This window comes from Eublepharis macularius, chromosome 12, assembly GCF_028583425.1.
Source record: "Eublepharis macularius isolate TG4126 chromosome 12, MPM_Emac_v1.0, whole genome shotgun sequence".
NCBI lineage: Eukaryota > Metazoa > Chordata > Lepidosauria > Squamata > Eublepharidae > Eublepharis > Eublepharis macularius.
The window spans coordinates 65,162,105-65,181,046 of record NC_072801.1 but is presented as its reverse complement, the minus strand read 5'-3'; the positions used below and the strand labels follow the sequence as shown (position 1 = coordinate 65,181,046).

At 44.3% G+C, this 18,942-nt stretch overlaps 1 protein-coding gene across 1 annotated transcript; it reads left to right on the top strand.

Moving 5' to 3' along the window:
- Window positions 1-4,523: 4,523 nt before the first annotated feature.
- LOC129339548 (up-regulator of cell proliferation-like) lies at window positions 4,524-17,938 on the top strand. The gene is made up of 4 exons (XM_054994129.1): window positions 4,524-4,562; window positions 8,716-8,965; window positions 11,437-11,508; window positions 13,227-17,938. Exons 1-4 carry the CDS (start codon window positions 4,524-4,526, stop codon window positions 17,936-17,938), a joined length of 5,073 nt encoding a protein of 1,690 aa, XP_054850104.1.
- The last annotated feature ends 1,004 nt before the right edge of the window (window positions 17,939-18,942 follow it).

Below are 18,942 nucleotides of genomic sequence, written 5' to 3'. Positions count from 1 at the left end.
TAGTGAAAAGTGTGATTTTAGGCATGTACACCTTGGCCAGGGATGAAATGGTTTAGAGGTAAGCATTGCTAAAGAGAGGCAATTTCCGGAAGAGACTTGTTCCCAGCCCAGGTGCAAGTGGGAGTCCAGAGAGCCAAGGCCGAAGCATTCCATCCAGTTAGCTTATCTAAGCCCAGTTTTGGTTCTCAAGAGAAGCTGGTACATGCGGGGTGGACATGACACAGCTGCAGAGTGTCTTCCTCCCACGTAACTGCAAAGGCCCTGATTGGTCCATGAAATCTCCCCACACTGCCCGGCAATTTGGGATGAACTGGAGAAGTTCAGTTATGCCTTTGTCTTGAGTCAGGGGTCCAGTCTGGATTCCTGTCCGTTGGCTGCTTTGTCTTGCAACCATGCTTTCAGGCCTGGAAGGGGTGAAGTAAGAAGCTGCGTTATCCTATCAAGAAACTCTGCCAGGTATGTTAAGCATTAAGTTCTTTAGCTTACATTGTTTTATCTATCCTTCTGCATGCTCTCAAAAAGTAGTCTTTTATTCACCTTACATGCCATAATCTGGATAACCCAGGCAAGCCTAATCTCATCAGATTTTGGACGTTAAGTAGGGTCATTTTGGGGGAATAGATAGGAGACTTCCAAAGAAGACGAGGGTTGCAGAGGCAGGCAGCAGCAAACCACCTCCGTCAGTCTCTTGTCTTGAAAACCCTGCAGAGGTGGCCATAAGTCAGCTATCACTTGAAGGCACGTTCTACCACATTCACTATATCAAACAACTGTGTGATGTTTCAGTGGTTTGTGGCTTCAATCAGAATCAGTGCCCAGGCCAACTTAGTCCCTGTTCTGTTTTTGTGACTTTCTGGGTGGAACTCAGCTTTGCTGGCCCTCAGGTACCATCCAGTAAGGCTTGAGGCTAGTTCCTCAGCCTCTGAGCTGCTAAGACTTAATAGAGGACTTGTTGGCAGCAACTAGGCTGTGGACTGGAAGTCTCTGTGAAGCACCCCCACCCCCAGCAAACTCTTTGTGTTTCTCCCCATAGAGGAGGAAGAATATGCATACTTGGCATATGCATACTTGGAAGAGAACTTGATTCTCGAAAGCTTATGCTACAATAAAATTGGTTAGTCTTAAAGGTGCTACTGGACTCTTTTTGATTTTGGCATCTACAGTAATTAAACAACAATTCATTGGGAGGAACCATTTCAAATATTTACACCATTGGGAATTAAAAAGAAACCCAAAAATCTTCTCTACACTTAAGCAATGAGACTGAAACCTGTGAGATTGAGGGGAGGGGGAATTGGGGAGGCTGCCTTGTGTAAGTAAATGGGATGGTGGGCAAAAAGGGGGCTTTGGGGCTGGCTTGAGTGGGTGCCGTCTTTCTGGTCCTGAAGAATATACTTCTAAAAAAATACTGGGGGGCAGGCCTTACATCTGAGCCGTGGGCCAAATCAAGAGAACTGGTTTAGGAATGGTTGGAAGAAAAGGGGAGAGGCTGTATTTTAAGGTGGCCAACTTCCTTTTGGTTAAGCTATACAGAGAAGCATCAACAGGTATAAATACTGTCTGTTACAAAGGGGCTCCCCCCTCCCGTGGCCAGTATGAAAATGATAAAAGAATCAATCAACAAGAAATCAAAACAACGTCTGTAATATATAGTGCATCAGTGAAACAAGTTAAAGTGCTAATGGTGCAATAAATAATCCAATTCCTTAAAAAGGTTCTGCGTTTTCCCTTGGGAAGTGAGCACCTTTGCTAAACCATTTGAAAGAGGTAAACTTGTCCTCTTTGTTTTACAAACTTAAGAAGATGTTGATTAGCTGGCACAGGGCTCTCCTCCCAAGACAAGGGAAAATACAGCCAGCTGACATGGTTCATTCTGTGTTCCTGTTCAAGAGAATGAACATCAATTTGATTTGGGGGCCACAAAAATTTTTTGGATGTGTTTGGATCAATGTATTTATTGTATTTGTTGTTCTTATAGTGCTCATTGAATGTTATGATCCTGTTATATAGGGGATTGATGGGAGAACCTTTTTAAGGAATTGTATTCTTTATTGCACATTAGCACTTTAACTTGTTTCACTGATGCATTATATATTATAGACAATGATGTATAGAAATTTGGGAAGCAGGCTACCTTTAGGTTGGTTTGGGCTGGCTGCTCCTTTTTCAGGAAATTCAGATGGCAGGGGTTCTCCTCTCCCCTTCTATCCATCTCCCTTGCTCAACTCCAAGCTCAACTCCCCTGTTAGCAGCTCTGGTCAAAGTACTGGACGCAAGATCGGGGATGCAGATCCCAGGACATCTGTGTGCCTTTTACAGAGCAAGAGAGTTCCGCCCAAACTTATTACTTGGGGTCTGCATTCAAATGCGTGGGTACTGATTTTGAATTTACGTGGGAAATTCAAACCCCTTCTTCACTCCCACACTTACAGAATTTTCTGCTACCATTCCCTGGTATATCTGTTTCACTGAATGTCCTAACTGTTGTTCTTTATTGTACTTTGCTCAGTGAATGTCCTAGCTGCTGATTATATTGTATTTCACTTGCACTGTGTAATCTGCCTTGGATCTCAGTGAGAAAGGTGGACTATGGGTGGTGGTGGTGGTGGTGGTGGTGGTGGCGGCGGCCTGGAATAGGTTGATGAGGTTTCCTCAGAGGACACTGTGGTCCTTTGATAGCTCTGTGTGTGTGTGTGTGTGTGTGTGTGTGTGTGTGTGTGTGTGTGTGCGTGCGTGTGTGTGTGTGTGTGAGAGAGAGAGAGAGGCTGCAGCTAGACTTTGAGGTTCAGTATCTCCCTCAGTATCTGGTGTGGACTACAAGGTGAGCTGCCCTGAGGGCTCACCTTTTTGCACAGAGAACAAAAGTGCCAAAAATCTACAGCTCTCTCCTCCAAAGAAACCCAACTTAGGAACTGCTGCCCATCAATGTTTTGTTTCTTGGGAAGTGGGGGCATGTATAACTGCATCTTTAAAAGTCCTCAGGACTTTCTGTCCCTGTACTCTGAGATGAAGAGGGCCATGGTCCTCTCATCCCCACAATAGCCTTTCTGGGCAATTTAAGAGAGCCCTTTCTTAATTTTTTGTTAGCAAAAAGCGGGTTGGATCTCACTCAGAGGGTGTTTTCAAGTTGGAAGGGGCCTTGTCTGTTCAAAGTAAGTTTCCCACCCAGGCAAGTGATGACCCCATCCACATCTGCTTTGTATGAATGCGGTTCCCGCGGGAATAATCCGAAACCGATTCACACAGTAGTAAGTCCCCTGCTGTTCAGGGAGGCTTACTCCCAGGAAAGTGTGATCATGTACACTCCCTGGCAGCCAGGGCAAAATCCAGAGCAAAAAGATACGATCTTCTAATGTTTGCATCCTTGGCTGCTGCTACTATTAAAAACAATTTGTGAGGTCAGGAAGAGCTATTTTCTGGGCTCTAAACAGGTTCCTTAGGCATCAAAACAACACAGCCTTTCAAGCAGGGGTGAGGGGATCGAGAGAGTACAAGCAATCCAAGCCCAGGGCTCAAGGACACACGAGTGTATTGATCCGGGGCAGGGGCACAAGCCGCCTCCACGGACTTGTTTTCAATTTCTCTCTTTGTTTCCTTTCCTGTGCTCTCTGGAACCCTTTGGCCTTATGAGAAAGGCTCAAACAACCACATACTAGCAGGAGCGGAAAGGTCTCTTTGTTCTTGTGGAGAGTGAAAGGTAGGAGCCAGAGATGAACAGCTGGTTTCATTTAGGGTTACCAGACATTGATCAATGAAACCTCCTCCTGCTGCCATGCATTTGACCTCTGGCAGGCATCTGGCTGGCCTTGGTCTGACCTAGCAGGGCTGTATGTTTTTACCTGTGTGTCTGAGTGAGCACCTGCAGTTTATCTCAGTCTTTCCAAACTGAGAATAAAGGGCTTTTGCAGGCTGTAACAAATAGGATCAGGCTTACCATGTAAAGTTTTGTATTATTACATTCCTTTGGTCAGATCCCCATACATTTTATGTGAATAGGGAACAAATGAAGCAAATCGTGTCATGGTTAGACTGATCCACTGGGGGATAGTCACTAAAGTTTCCACATTTTAATGAACAGAAACTGTATCTTGGACAGCTGTGTAACGGGCCGAGCTCAGCAGATGCAGCGTCTTCCTTTAGAATGGGGACCTAAGGGGGCACCTGCTGAAATTTCTGCTCCCCAGTAGCTTATTCTTTTGTAAAAAAAAAAATTCACCCAGTTAATTGTTGTAGGTCAACAGGCAAAACAAGGTAAAGGATTCCATCCTGACTCTTTGAGAATGCCCACTTGGTCATCTTAAGGCTGATCATCCATCGGATCAACTTGAATTTCTAACATCTGGATTCCTGCATGGCCAATTTTTATAATTAGAACTCAGAGTGGAATAGAGGATTTGCTCCCACATTTTTCTAACTCCCATTTTCTGCCTAAGCAGCTCAAAATACTTAGTGTCCCTCTCCTAAACTACCTTTTATAAATTTTTTTGTTTTCTTTTTTTGACACCATTTCAGCTCCCTCCACCATGGCTTCAGCTGAAAAGCCCTCTGACATTATCCAGAAGGCCAGGGGGAAGTTGACTGAAGCTCTTCTTCAGATAGAGACAGACTTGATCCTGGATGTGGTGGATTCCCATCTGCTCCTCACTCAGGGCGAGTACTTCTCCTTGAGTTGCACGAAGGATCCGCAGGAGTTGCTACAAAACCTATTTGACACAATGTTGGAAAAGAGAGAGTCCGCACAAGAACAGTTCTTAGACTGTCTGGAAAACCTGAGACACGCCTTCCCCAGTTTGCTCCCAGTTTCTGAATATTTGGGAAATGGTGGGTAGTGCTTTGTGGTGCTTTCTGTCCATTCTTCTTCCCTGGAATGTAAATGCTGCCAACTTTTTATTGGCCTCTGGTCCTGTGACTTAACTGAGTGGTGGTGACTTGCAGTCATAAGTGATGCCATTTTTCTCTATGCCCTGAAAAGCTTTGTCTGCATTAAAAGTTGCTGTTGAAGGCACAGTGTAGGCCAGGCAATATTTTTCCTTGTCAGTTGTAGAAGATCTTGTCATCTTTGTCTGGTGGGGATTTTGTGTCCTTTTAACAGCTGCATGACAGGCAAAAATTCAACAGGTGCAGCATCTCCTTTTTCTGCCTTTATGCTGGGAGCATCTGTGTACCTGCTGAATGTCATTATATCAGACACAATGTGTGTGGTATTTGTGATGATATGACTCATCACCTAAGTATCTATGTAACATTTTTCTACTCTGCAGTGTGAATGTTTGGTTTTACACTCTAGGAAACTTTGGGAGTTAAACTCAAGCAACCTGCTTGAAGGAAAGGTAATTTCCTTCCTGCTTTTTCCTATTCCACGTAGCAGAGAGGGAGCAATAAAACTATTTGGAGGCTAATGAGGGAGACAAAGGAGAGATGGCACTCTAGCCTGTAAGAAATGGAGAAATTCCCACCCTGGCATATATACACAAAGGGGGTTGGAGAAAGACAGACATTGGCTTTATGGAGGGGCCAGCCATTAACTGGGACTCTTTCAGGGGTAGGCATGCTTTGAGAAAGCAGAGAGAAGCAACCATAAAAGAAAACAGATATGCCAGCATCTGGTCTGATGAGAGATGAACCAGATGAAGAAGGTAACTGGGATTATTTGAATCTGAACAGCAACCCTAGAACCAATGTGTCAAATTTGCCTGTCTCTTTAAACATCACAGAGGGAGAGAAGTACAGGGAAAAGGAATGCAGGGTTCCCCCCCCCCCCATATTTTTTATTTTCCTGTACTCACATGTTGTAGTCTAATGTACTTTTTGAGTCTCCAGTATATGCTGTACTCTTTTAGATTAAAAAAAAACCCTTCTTTTCAATTTGGAGTAATTTAGTCTCTGCACTCCTAAAACACCTCTTGCTTTGGGCTCAATCACACATACCATGGTTTGTATCCAAATCCGAGGGGGCCTTGTACGCAGTGGCAAAATCTGCATCTTTTTGCTTTAAGTGAGGTTTCTCCTTTAGCCATGATGCTCAAAGGGTGCCCTTTGCCCATTACTCTCTCTCTCTCTCTCTCTCTCTCTCTCTCTCTCGGGCTAACTGAGAGCCAATTTGGTGTAGTGGTTAAGAGCACGGGACTCTAATCTGGAGAGCCGGGTTTGATTCCCCACTCCTCCACAAAGCCAGCTGGGTGACCTTGGGCGAGTCACAGTTCTCTGGAGCTCTCTTAGCCCCACCCACCTCACAGGGTGATTGTTGTGGGGTAATAATAACACTTTGTAAACGCTCTGAGTGGGCATTAAGTTGTCCTGAAGGGCGGTATATAAATCGAATGTTATTATTATTATTATTATAACTGACCACCCAGGGTTGTTCTAGGAATAAAACAGGAGGAAGGAGATAACCATGTACTCCATTCTGAGGTCTTTGTAGGAAGGGTGGGATAAAAACCAAAAAGCTAATTCTGGAAGACAATATAAGAGCCTGTCTCCACTAAGAAAGGAAAGAGCCATTGGGTTGTGTCCTGATAATGAGCACCAGAGGTCTGGAGACATGTGAAGGGACTCTGCCCTTGAAAAGCAGCTGGGAAAGCATGCTGCACAGGATACAGTTAGTGGGAGCTTTGTATTTCTGGTTGTGAATTGCTTTAGTGCATGTGGGGGCTTTTTAGCACTGAAATCTGAGGTTAGGGAATACAACTCTTCATGATTCTTTGGGAAGCAGCGAGGTATGTGCTTGAGCTGTAGAAATGTCTGATAAGATTTAGATGAATGTGGTGAAAAATCTGGGTCTGCATTTGCTTTTTGGTGCAAAACCACACGGTCCTGCCATTATCAGGCTACATCTTGGAAACTGGTATGACTCAGCAATTCTTTGCTGGTTACAAGCTAGGGAGAATGAATGCATGTGTGAATGGGTGTGGTAGTGATGCCTTCCAGTCCTGCGCCTGACATGTTTGTGTCCTCAGAATTTCTGCTCAGACCCTACAGCAGGTAGCTATGCGTAGGCTCCCCCCGCACTGTGCATACCTGGATGTGTGCAGCTTGCATGTGCGTGGAGTGTGTTTAAGTGCTGATGAATGGGTGGAAGTTCAGGGGTGGGGCCAGCAAGTGCAATCCTGACCACTGGTCCACACATCTGTTCTATGTGGATGCATCTGGTGAACCGAGCTAACAACATTTATCATGTTTCTGATTTCTAGCTACAAAGCCGCTGTCTTTAGCAGTAGCAGAGGATCTTGCCAAGTTGCAGAGCGCACCAAACTCACCTGGGTCACCACCAGCTGAAGAGAGATCCTGTATAGGGGAGATGGAACAGAATCTGCGAGGAGACGCTTCACCTGGACCTTCCCCCTACTGGTAACCTCTGTGCTTAAATGAGTCAAACCAACTCCTTGAGTGTAAAGGTACAATAATACTGGGGCAGCCTTCATTTAAACTGGGCTGCTGATCAGTCTCCTTTTGAGTTCCTAGTGAACTTGGCTGAGAACCCAGCCTGGTCTGTTCCTGTGCCTTTAACAGCAGCCTGATGTGCAGAAGTCAGCAAGGTGAATTTTTCGCACTATGGAGATACAGGCAGGCATGATCACCTTCTTATGCTTGCAGCTCAAGTTCCAAGAATTGCATTGTGAAAGGAGCCAAGCTGCTCACTGTTTCCTTCATCTTTCTCTGTTTCCCTCCTTAATGGATCTCCCGTGCATTAGTTTCCTGGTACTTTAAGGTCCCAATCTGTAGCTGATATTTAACAGGAGCAGGAGCCATATTTTCAACTGAGGAAGGGCTGGAGGCAGAGTTGGTAAGGCCAATAGGAAAATACCGTTTTTTTTTAATACAGGTTTAATGGGATGTTATTTACCTCCTCACCACGAAAGGCTTAATCTTCCCATTTCCATACACAAAGCCTCTATCAGGAAAAAAGGACAAATTTCTCCAGGCCTGTTGGCAACTCTGCCTGGAAGGCTGGCACCATTGGCTCCGCCCACAGACTGAATTCCAAGGCAGCCCAAAGAAAGGGATCTCTGTCCCTGTTAAGCCTCCGGGCAGAGCCCCCTCTTTAAGCACTGCTGGTCCTGAGAGGGAGAACTTCTGTTGTTCATTTGACGGGGTGGGGCAGGGTGGGAATTTTCTTCTCTGAAGAAAGTGATTGGGGGCACATTCATGTGTGTAGGAGGGTGGGCGGGCAGTGTCTTTTGGTCAGTGATCTGTGAAGGCTTTGGGGGCTAGATCTGGGCTAGATTTGGGCTCTCCTTTTTTTAAAGCAAGCCATTCCCCAAAGTTGTTGTGTGTCTGGGCGAGCCTGGGTTAGCTCCATGGAGAACACATGAAGGAAATAACGTTTGGATTGACACCTCTTGGTAGTTTTTATTCTGCTAAAGTCTGGTGAGGTCTTCACACTTCCCATTCCAGACAGGGAGCTGCAACAGTCATTCTGGACGCTTGTTGGAGCTCATGCCTTTAGCAGTTGAGAGACAGAAGTGACTTTATTGTACCTTTAGTCCATTAGATGGGTTATAGAGGGACTGCTAAACAGTTGCATAAAGAATCAGCACACTTTCATAACTGAACAGCCAAACTGGGGCTCTTGGTAAGTCTTACTTTGCTCAGATCTGTTGGTCTGACTCAATATAATGAAGTTCTTTTTTTAAAAAAATATTCTGATGTGTAAAATCTTTCTGCTGCAGGTCCATGGGTTCAGCAAAGCCATCTGCTGATGAAATTATATGCAAGGAAAGAAAGCAGTTGATTGAAATCATCCGTGAGGACCTAGAACTTGTCCTAGATGACTTAGTCTCTCAGTCCATCATCACAGAAGAAGAATATGAAGCACTGGACAAGTTGAAAGAGGATTCGAGGAAGAAAACTAGAAAGCTGCTAATCTTAGTGCAGAAAAAAGGGGGAGGAGCCTGCGGCCAGTTCCTGGAACGTTTAGAAATTGCATACCCAGGTTTAAATCTGGCTCTACAGTGTTCAGACCACGGTGAGTTAATCTTCTTCCTAAAAGCTAAGGATGGTTAACATAATTTCTTTATTCATTCTCACAGCATCCATGAAGGATGAGCAATTTATTATCCTCACATTACTGGCCAGGGCCGCTCTTAGGTTATTTGGTTTCCTGAACAGAGTCCTGCAGAGATGAATTTATTCATCTTCCTGTTTAGACCCAAAATTTGGCATGTGAATAGGTGTCTCCCTTGTGCTGAGGAAGTTCCTGTACCCGTCTTTCATTACACTGGCAAGATATTTAGCGGGTTGAAATCAGCTGGAGAAAGACAGTCTACACTCATTAAGCACCAATCTCTTCAGCTTTGCTGCCTTCCTGGCTTCTGGACCCACAGTTTCCTGGCCTTTGATCCTTGTTGTTTTGCAAACAACACAAAGCATCCAGAAGGTCTTTCTGGGATACTTTGTCTAGCCAAACTGACCTTTTCCTACCCCTTACTTCTCCCTAAGAAGTTAAAATGTGTTTAAATTACTTGTGACATCCATAGCAGTGGATAAGCTGTTAGGTAGATAGCTATCAGTTTAAAAACTTAAGCTTTTGATGAAAAAATGATTAATGAAGCACTTTTGATGTGCAAACTGCTTTGGTTCCAGCATGTTGCCTGAAGACATCTGATTAGGGTTGCCAGTTGCCTGCTGGGGGGAGAGGGATGCCCCGCTCCTTCCCTAAACCCTTCACCCCCGCTTACCTGGCCGGCAGGGGGTACGCACCTCCCAAGGTGTGCTCCCAGGCTGTGTGGCATGCTCCCGGCCCTGAATCGTCCAGGATTGGGCCCAAATTGGGCCATTGCAGAGCGCAGCAGTGCTCCCATGCTCTGCAGCAGCCTAATCCAACCCAAAGCCCAAATTAGGCTGCTGCAGAGCACAACAGCACTCATGCATTCTGCAGCTGCCCAATCTGAGCCAAATTGGTCCAAATCCGGCCCAATATGGCCTAGATTTGGCCTCCCGGGGTATGCTCCCAGGCCAACCAGTGCGCTCCCGGGCCGAAGAGGCCCAAATTTTGTTATCAATTACCTGTAAGTTTTCTTCTATTTCATCCTCATCACTGGTAGCGGCTATCTTAATTCGTGTTTTTCATCCCCAACTAGTGCCTTCTTTGGCTTCTCCAGTTGAGAAAAAACTTTTACAGAAGTGGGAGATGGCGTAGAGAGCTTGCTTCTGCTGGTCTTTCTCAGGTTTTTTAAGCGGCTTTCGCTGTCAGAGCTTAAATGATCAGTTGGGAGGAGTCTCAGTTTCCATCACCTTGAATAAAATGGGTTCCAGTTTTCTGGAGTTGTTGTTTTTTCCTTCCCCCATCTCAAACTTAGTAAGTACAAGTAAAAATAATCTTTCCAGAGTGTTTGTCTAATGAGGTGCCCACCCACAGAAAATAGTGTGTGCTTTAATTGAGGTGAGCTTATGTCACTTTGTGCTGGATTTTGGGATGCCAGACCTTGCTGCCTTCTCTCCCTATAATTGAAATAGTCAAGGGCAAAGGACATGGAGGAACCAAGCCAAAAGCCTGGGTGAGCAAAAATGTCATTTCCTAGATAAAAACTAGATGAGCTTGGATCCAGGTGAGCTGCTGTGGGGAGTGAAGCTCACAAACAAGGGCCGATTCCAGACGGGCACAAGTAAAGCGAGTGCTTTCGCTTTTCCAGCGACCTCACTCGTAAAAACCCGTAATGTCCCATGCCTGCTTACCTCCGGTTCATGGCGCTGTGTTGCGCTCCAGAAGTGGATGGTGTGAACGCCGTATTGCGGGTTTGCACACTTCTGGACACTTTGTCGCCGTGGAGAGGCCCTCCCCTTTTCCTCCTTCCTTTGTCGGCCGGCTGGCAACAATATTCCCTTAATTTTTTTTTAAAAACCGGGCGCCATTTGCGCAGTCGCACGTTTGCACAAATGCACAAATGCACAAAAGTTGACGCTGTGTATTCGCATACCTGCACATTTGCGCATTTGCGCATTTGCGCAAAACACGTAAAAATTTTTTTTAAAAAAACTGAAATGCGAACCAATGAAGGCCCCCGACGTCAACTGTGACGGGGAGGAAACAACCAATCCCGGGTACCTCAGTTGGCCGTGCGAACATCCGGAAGCGGGATGGCACGGCACGCTGCGAGACAAAGCGGATGGAGACGAAAGTGAACGTGTGGCCGGTAAGCGATTATTTCCGCAGAAAAACCGCAATTTCTGGCCATCTGGAATCGGCCAAGGTGCTTTCACAGAGAAGGCCCTGTCCTTCATGGCTGTCGGCCTCCTTACCATAGGATTTCTAGGATATATCCATAAGGGGCTTCTTCAGAGAGCAACTTGTTCTTACTTTGAAATCTATTTGGAGTATATATACATTCAAAGTTCTTTTCTAAAAGAAGGATTTGTGATCTAAAGGTATATTTCCAAGAATAACTAAACCAGTGTGACTTTTCAACATGGCATTTTAATGCGAGTTTGTGTTTCTAGGCTGCTCAAGTCTGGAACAAAAAGCTGAGATTCAGCAAGAAGCAGAACAAGAAGAGAAACACCTTGCCAAAGGTAACTTCTTGTCCATTGCCCAGCTGAAACTTTCATTAATATTAGCTCCCATCAGGGCTTTTTTTCTGGGAAAAGGTGGTGGTGGAACTCAGTGGGTTGCCCTTGGAGAAAATGGTCACATGGCTGGTGGCCACGCCCCCTGATCTCCAGACAGAGGGGAGTTGAGAGTGCCCTCTGCGCCGTGGCATGGAGGGCAATCTAAACTCCCCTCTGGCTGGAGATCAGGGGGCGGGGCCACCAGCCACGTGACCATTTTCAAAAGGTTCCGGAACTCTGTTCCACCGCGTTCCTGCTGAAAAAAAGCCCTGGCTCCCACCCATCTCACAAGGATCATCGAGTGGCATCCCCAGATGACATCTGATCCAGGCAGGAACTCAGCATGTCCCCATTCCGCCTTCTGCCCAACTGCTAGAGTTTCTTTTGGACTGGACAGTGGTGGGGCAGGCCTGGGAAGAAACATTGGCCACCAATGTCACCTGACACTTGCTTATTTTGGCACCCTGAGTGGCTCCTTCAGTCATTTATGTAATAAACCATCGCAGCCTCCTGTTGTTTGTCAAGATTAAACATGCTTTTCTTCAGACATGAAGCCACATCGAGATAATTTCTTCCCTAATTTTTTGATGTTTTATGTTTGTTCCATTGAACTAGATTGAAAGAAGAGTTGTTTTACTTTGGGTTGGTTGCTAGTTAATGTTATCCTCATCAGTGGAATGCTACACACAAGAAATATTGTGTAAATCAGCGTAGAATAAAATCCATAATAGTTTTGTTAGAATGTAGTTTAAAAATTAGATGCTTGCGAACTTGAGGATTTCCCCTCATCATTTTCTTCTTTTTATAAAAGCCTTGTTACCCCTGATTTTTGTGGAAGAGAGCTCTTCCTTTCTTCATTACAGACTGAAAAACTGGAATAGAGTCCAGTGGCACCTTAGAGACTAGCAAGATTTTCAGGGTTTAAGCTTTTGAGAGGCAGAGCTCCATTCTTCAGACACCATGACGCATAGGAGCTCTGACTCATGAAAGCTTACACTGTGAAAATTTTGTTGGTCTCTAAGAGGCCCCTGGTCTCAAATCCTGCTGTTCTATGGCAGGCAAACAGGGCTACCAACATGGCTATCCACCTAAGACTGAAAAATTGATGTATTGGTTCATGGGAGGAAAATAACTTGAACAAAACCAAGCAAAGATATTTGCAAATATTCTTAATGCATGAAATGGTATCCAGAACTTTAGTGCTACGTATCTGTTAAAGGATACTCTTGTTTCTTATTATTGCACAGTTCTAGGTTAAAGTTCCATCACCAGGCGAGTCCATTCCCTCTATCTGTCAGCGTATGATCATTACCTTTCCAAAATATTGGCTGCTCCCAGCTACTGCTGATGTCCAGTTTGGGCCTCAGGACCTCATAATAATACTATACAGTGTACCTCATGAGCTATCCCCTATAAACAGCAGAAAAGAGTGCAAGAACACTGAATGGGATAGAGGTAGGGCTATTCAGAGTTGCCATGCCCCCTCTCCAAATCCTCTGGAGTCCTCACTCCATCCAGTTCCAACACTTATATGATATGAAAAGAAACCACAGAACTTGCTCAGCTTTATGGCTGAGCAGGGCCCTTGGAATTTAGTCCCCATAACCCCCTTTGTGTGAATCACTGGATGCTGAGCTGCAGTGATATATATACAGTAATACTTCTACAATCTCCTCCTACAGATAGAAGAGGAGCACTTAAAGATATTCTAACCAAGTTAAAATTGCAGAAGAATCAAAGCAAGAAATTCTCCCAGAAAGAAGTCCTGGAAATCAGTTCTGAGAGTCTCGAGGAATGTACTCCCCGTACAATGGAAGACTTGCCATGGAATTTTCTGAGGAAGATCTTGGCTTTGAATGTGACAGCCAGGAGCACCAGACTGGAGAAAGGGACATCGGATGATCAGAGAGAAAAGGAGGAGAACAAGAGGATTGATGAGATTATCTTTCCCAGTATCAAGATGGACGAAAGCATTTCTGTGAACCCCCTTGATGTGCTTTGTGCTGTTCTGCTTTGTTCGGATCGTTTCCTCCAGCAGGAGATCCTTTTCAAAATGTCCATGTGCCAGTTTGCCTTGCCTTTACTTCTGCCTCCTTTAGAGACTTCCCAGTGCACCTTGATGCTCTGGGCCATGAGAGACATTGTGAAAAAATGGCGGCCCCATTCCTTGGCGGACAGCAGGGGCTTTAAAGAGGAGAGCCTGGTGCTCACATCCATGCCGACCATCTCCTTTGTGCGGATGGGGAGTCTGAGTTTCTCCAAGTCCAAACTCTTGAATGAGTTTCTGAGCCTCTCCCAACAGCACCACGATTTCTTTGTACACCGAGACATAGAGGGTGGGAACATCTTTCGAGGAATCGCTGATGGGCTTGTAGAAATAGCCTGGTATTTCCCAGGAGGGCAGAAGAGTTCAGATCTCTTTCCAGAACCAGTAGCATTTGCAAATCTCCATGGAGACCTTGAGTCACACCATGCGCAGTTTAACTTTTTATCAGAGATTTCCTCAGCTATATTTATATCTGCAGACTGTATTAATGAAAAAGAATATAAGTTCTTGTTATCACTGAAGGAATCGTCAACTGAGTACTACTTCATTTTGGAATGTGGTGAAAACTTTGGTAAAACTTGGGATTATTTAAATGACTTGGCTCCAGTGCTTAAATTCAACAATTCACATATCCTAGAAAAAGCTGCCAGGACTAATACAGCAGAATTTGTAGAACAGCTACGATCTACTGTTGGAAGAATTGTCAGTGCTCATCCCAAGAGGTTAAGTATTGATAATATGGCTGCAGTGGCTCGTGAGCTTTCAATCCAGGTAGATGAGGATAGCCAAGAATGTCAGGATACACATAGATGTGCTTTAGAAATAAGAGAAGATGTCAGAGATGTAGCCATGTACAAGAAAGACATGCTGAAACTCCAATGCGATCTCTTGAAAAACCTAGCAAAAGTGGAGAAAGAATTGTGCAGAATGGAAAGACAAGGAGATGTGCCTTCCGAAAAGTATAGATCTGAACTGGTAGGCAAATTGATGGCTCTGCGTCAACAGCAAAATGAGTGTGACCTCAGTACTGGTTTGATCAATTTCATCCACGGCATTGACCATTCACAGTCAGCAAAAAAGCATTACTTCTTAAAATGGATGAAGTTTAACCTGGATTGCATTGCTAGGGTGAATCTTTCTAAGCTACGGGATGAGTACAAAGAGAAATGCCGGAGTTCAGGAGATGATAGTCAGAAGGTTGCCGAGGTAGACCATCTGATTTCTTCTTCCTCCTTGGGCATTGAGCATTTCATGAGAGAACTGGGTCAGTTTTATGAGGCGGAATGTTATGAGGTGGAAGAAGGCAAATTATCTAAAACCCGAAGGCAGTTTGTTGATTTCCCAAGCATTGCAGCCGATTTGATGCTAGAAGGATTTCCTCTAGAGCTGATCGATGGAGATGTCTCAAACATTCCTCTGCAGTGGATAACTGATGTTCTGACTCTACTGAACAGCAAGCTGAGAAGTCAATCCAAAATGTTTGTGATAACTGTGCTGGGAGTGCAAAGCACTGGAAAGTCCACCCTTCTCAACACTATGTTTGGCTTGCAGTTTGCTGTGAGCAGCGGCCGATGTACACGCGGTGCCTTCATGACCCTTCTTAAGGTCAGGGAGAATTTGATTCATGAGCTGGGCTGTGATTTCATTCTAGTGATAGACACAGAAGGCTTGAAAGCTCCTGAACTGGCCAAGCTGGAAGACAGCTATCAACACGACAACGAATTAGCCACTCTGGTGATTGGGCTGAGCGACATAACAATAGTGAACATGGCCATGGAGAATGCCACTGAAATGAAGGACATCCTGCAAATTGTGACCCATGCCTTCCTCAGGATGGAGAGAATTGGGCACAAACCCAACTGCCAATTTGTCCATCAGAACGTCAGTGACGTTTCTGCGCATGACCAAAATATGAGGGACAGGAAACATCTCGTGGAACAACTCAATGAAATGACCCAGGCTGCAGCAAAAATGGAAAAACTCGACAAAGACATCAAGTTTTCAGACATCATGGATTATGACCCAGAAATACACAACTGGTACATCCCAGGCCTGTGGCATGGAGTCCCACCTATGGCTTCGGTCAACAGGGGCTACAGTGAAAAGGTCTTTGAGTTAAAGAAGTATCTGTTTGAATTCTTAAGGGAACGTTCAGGGAAAAGGAGTCCCAAAGACATCCCTCAGTTTATTGAGTGGCTCAAGAGCCTGTGGAATGCCGTGAAACACGAGAACTTCATCTTCAGCTTCCGAAACAGCCTCATAGCAGAAGCTTACAACCAGCTATCTACCAAATACTCTGAATGGGACTGGGGCTTCCGCAGAGAGATGCACCTGTGGGTATCCGAGCAGGAAACGTTGATACAGAATGCCTCACCTGATGAACTTGACTGCTGGAACTGGCAGCTTGAGCTTCAAGAGAAACTTTTGTCTGGAGAGCAACAGATTTTGGAGAGTTTGAACAGTTACTTTGAAAGTGGAGCATCAAATCTGCATTTGGTGGAAAGGTACAGAGAAGACTTTGTCAGGAGCACCAAAAGCCTGAAGAGTGAGCTTGAAAGTTATTCTTACAACAAATGTAAAGATGCCATTCACATTAAAAAAGGTGGTCAAAAGATTGACAGTCTTCAAACTGAATACTTGAAAGTAATTGAAGGAAAGGTTGACAGGCTTCTTGAGGAATGCAGGAAAGAAGAGCATAGGTTAGAACATTACATGTTAGAAAGAGAATTTGAAAGAATGTGGACGAAAACATTGTCAGAAATATCACCTGTTCCTTTAGAAAATCGGCAAATATATGTAGATGTTGAAAGGTATTTGAGGAAGGACTTGTCTCATCGTGGAAGTTCAGTCAACCTAAAAGTACAAGAAGCAACAAACTGGTTAAACTACAGGATGAACACTTTTGAGATGAAATCAGAATATATAAATCCATCGTTCTGGCGCCGTGTGAAGAGCATGTTTTCTGATCAGGAGCATTTGTGTAAAGCTGAAGAATTTGCTAAGGCATTGAAGTCCAGTTGCATGCAGTACATTAATGAAAAGGCCAGTTCCAGAGGAGATTACGATGAAAACTATTGTGTTGAACTTCTACATTTGATCAATGAAAAGCTTCAGCTTCGTGAGTTTACAAAACTTCAAACAACACCTTCCTTTGAAGTGGACCTAAAGCTTCATATTTTGGGAGAAGCGGCTCATTCCTTTCAGAAGATGCACGAAGATTTCGTTAAGGAAAATGATCCCCGGGTACGCCTAGAGAAACTGAAACCTCAGTATTTCTCCACTTTCACAGATCTTTATCTGGAAAAAGATGCCCATCAAAACCGAGCTAAGAATTTCTGTGACCAGTGCCTCCACCCTGCTCTGGTGGATTATGTCAACCGAAGACTTGGGATAGAAATAGTGGATGACCTTCTCCTTGGCACACAGTCCATTGAATGTGCCAGTCGGAGCTTCTTCCAGTTTACAGTCCTGAAGGAGCTGTTGGAAAAGAGAAATGTCAACAACTATCTGAAATATATAACAGCCTATGAGAAGTTTGTCAAGAGCTGGATTTGGAGACAAATATTAGAGCGCTATAGAAAAAAAGGAAATTTGGAGAATTTGGAGAATGAAATTCTCTCTGCAATAGTAAAGAAAATCAGGGAAATGCTGAAGAACCTGGTGCATAAAGGTGTTGAAAAGATACCAGAATTTTTGGAAATGTTTTGTAAAGAAATGCAGAAGGAGCTGGTTATTTCTAAGGACAGCCTGGTAGGCATACAATTCAAGAACATGTCTAATCCTAGCCAATTTGCTGCTTATGTGGAAAATTTTCTTCCAGATATGGAAAAACAAATAGTATCTGAATTTGATGCCCTGGATCTTGAATCCAAATTCTCCAAACTGCCAGTGAAGCCCCAGGATGAGCTCTTCAAGCGGGTGTTTGGCTGTGGGAAGCAGTGCCCCTTCTGCAAAGTGCCCTGTGAGGCTGGAGGGGGTGCTCACAAGGAACATTTTGCATCTGTCCACCGGCCTCAAGGGCTGGGAAGATACAGAGAAATAGACTCACAAAAGCTAATGTATGGTCTGTGCTCCACGTACGTGGCTTCCCAATGGCAATTCAAAACTCTAGACACAGGCTGGGAATGGCATCCATACAAAGATTACCGGGCCTATTATCCAGATTGGTGCATCCAACCAGACCCCAGTATCCATGCTTCTGACTACTGGAAGTTTGTTTTTAAAGAGTTCAATCATGATTTTGCACATCACTACAATGCTAAGACAGCAGATCTGCCAGAAGACTGGAAAAATATTACCGAGAAACAAGCACTGGAGGCTTTAAAAGAAACCTATAACATGAAGTAAGCACCGCTCTCTTTAAAGAGTTTGGCTTATAGTGGACATTGTTTCACGAAAGGTTTGCATTAAGATTCTGTAATTTCTCTGTGAATATCGTGTTCTATCTTCTGCTAATGGCCAGCGATTGCACGCATTACACCAAGGTTACACATCTCGCTTAGCAAAACAAGACTTTTTTTTTTCAAGTGACAAATCAAAAATGTCTTACACCAAATCCGTGGTAGCAGTCAGCGGTCAAATACTTTCTACCTGTTCTCTTGAACTATGTACTCCTGTGAAGATTGGTAATGGGAAGCAAAGCTCCTCCCCACCAACAGCTGGTTTTGCATGGGCTTCCCCCCTCGAAGGAAAAGATGAGGCATCCTGCGAAATCCTGTAGCCTTTTCTTGGACAACATAGAAAAACACTTCCTAGATGGATCCCCTTGAGTATCACCTAGTCTTAAGATATTCTTGGTGTGCATAAAAAGTTTTGTTCAGTCTTAGACAAGAAGCCAACTTCTGAGCCACTACCTGGGAAATGTTTTCAGCAGAACTGATGACTTATACCACTCCACTTCACGTGAAATTTTATCTCTCCCTCCATTATCTTTTTTCTCTTTTCCTCTTCTCTGACCTTTCTCCTGAAATTTGTGCACAGGAGTTAAGTTTTCCTGAACAGCAATTGCACTGTGTTAACAAGCTGCTTGGAGTTTGAAAAAGCCACAATTCACCCTTTCATAGTGACAGCCACAATTCACTCTTCGGCAAGTTCATGCATTTCCTAGTAGAGTTAGTTGGACTGTAACCTTTCTTATACTTGTGAATCATGACAATAACTTTCTAACTACTACATGAAAACCACATGGGAAAAAATCGTTCGTAAATGTCAGATGTTACCAATGGTTGCATGTATTAAGGGTTTTTTTTATAAGTCTTCATATGTTGCAACAATTTTTGTTTTTCTAAAAAAGAAAATAAAAATTATCATTGGAGGATGCACCAGATACAATTGCATTGAAATGTTTGTAA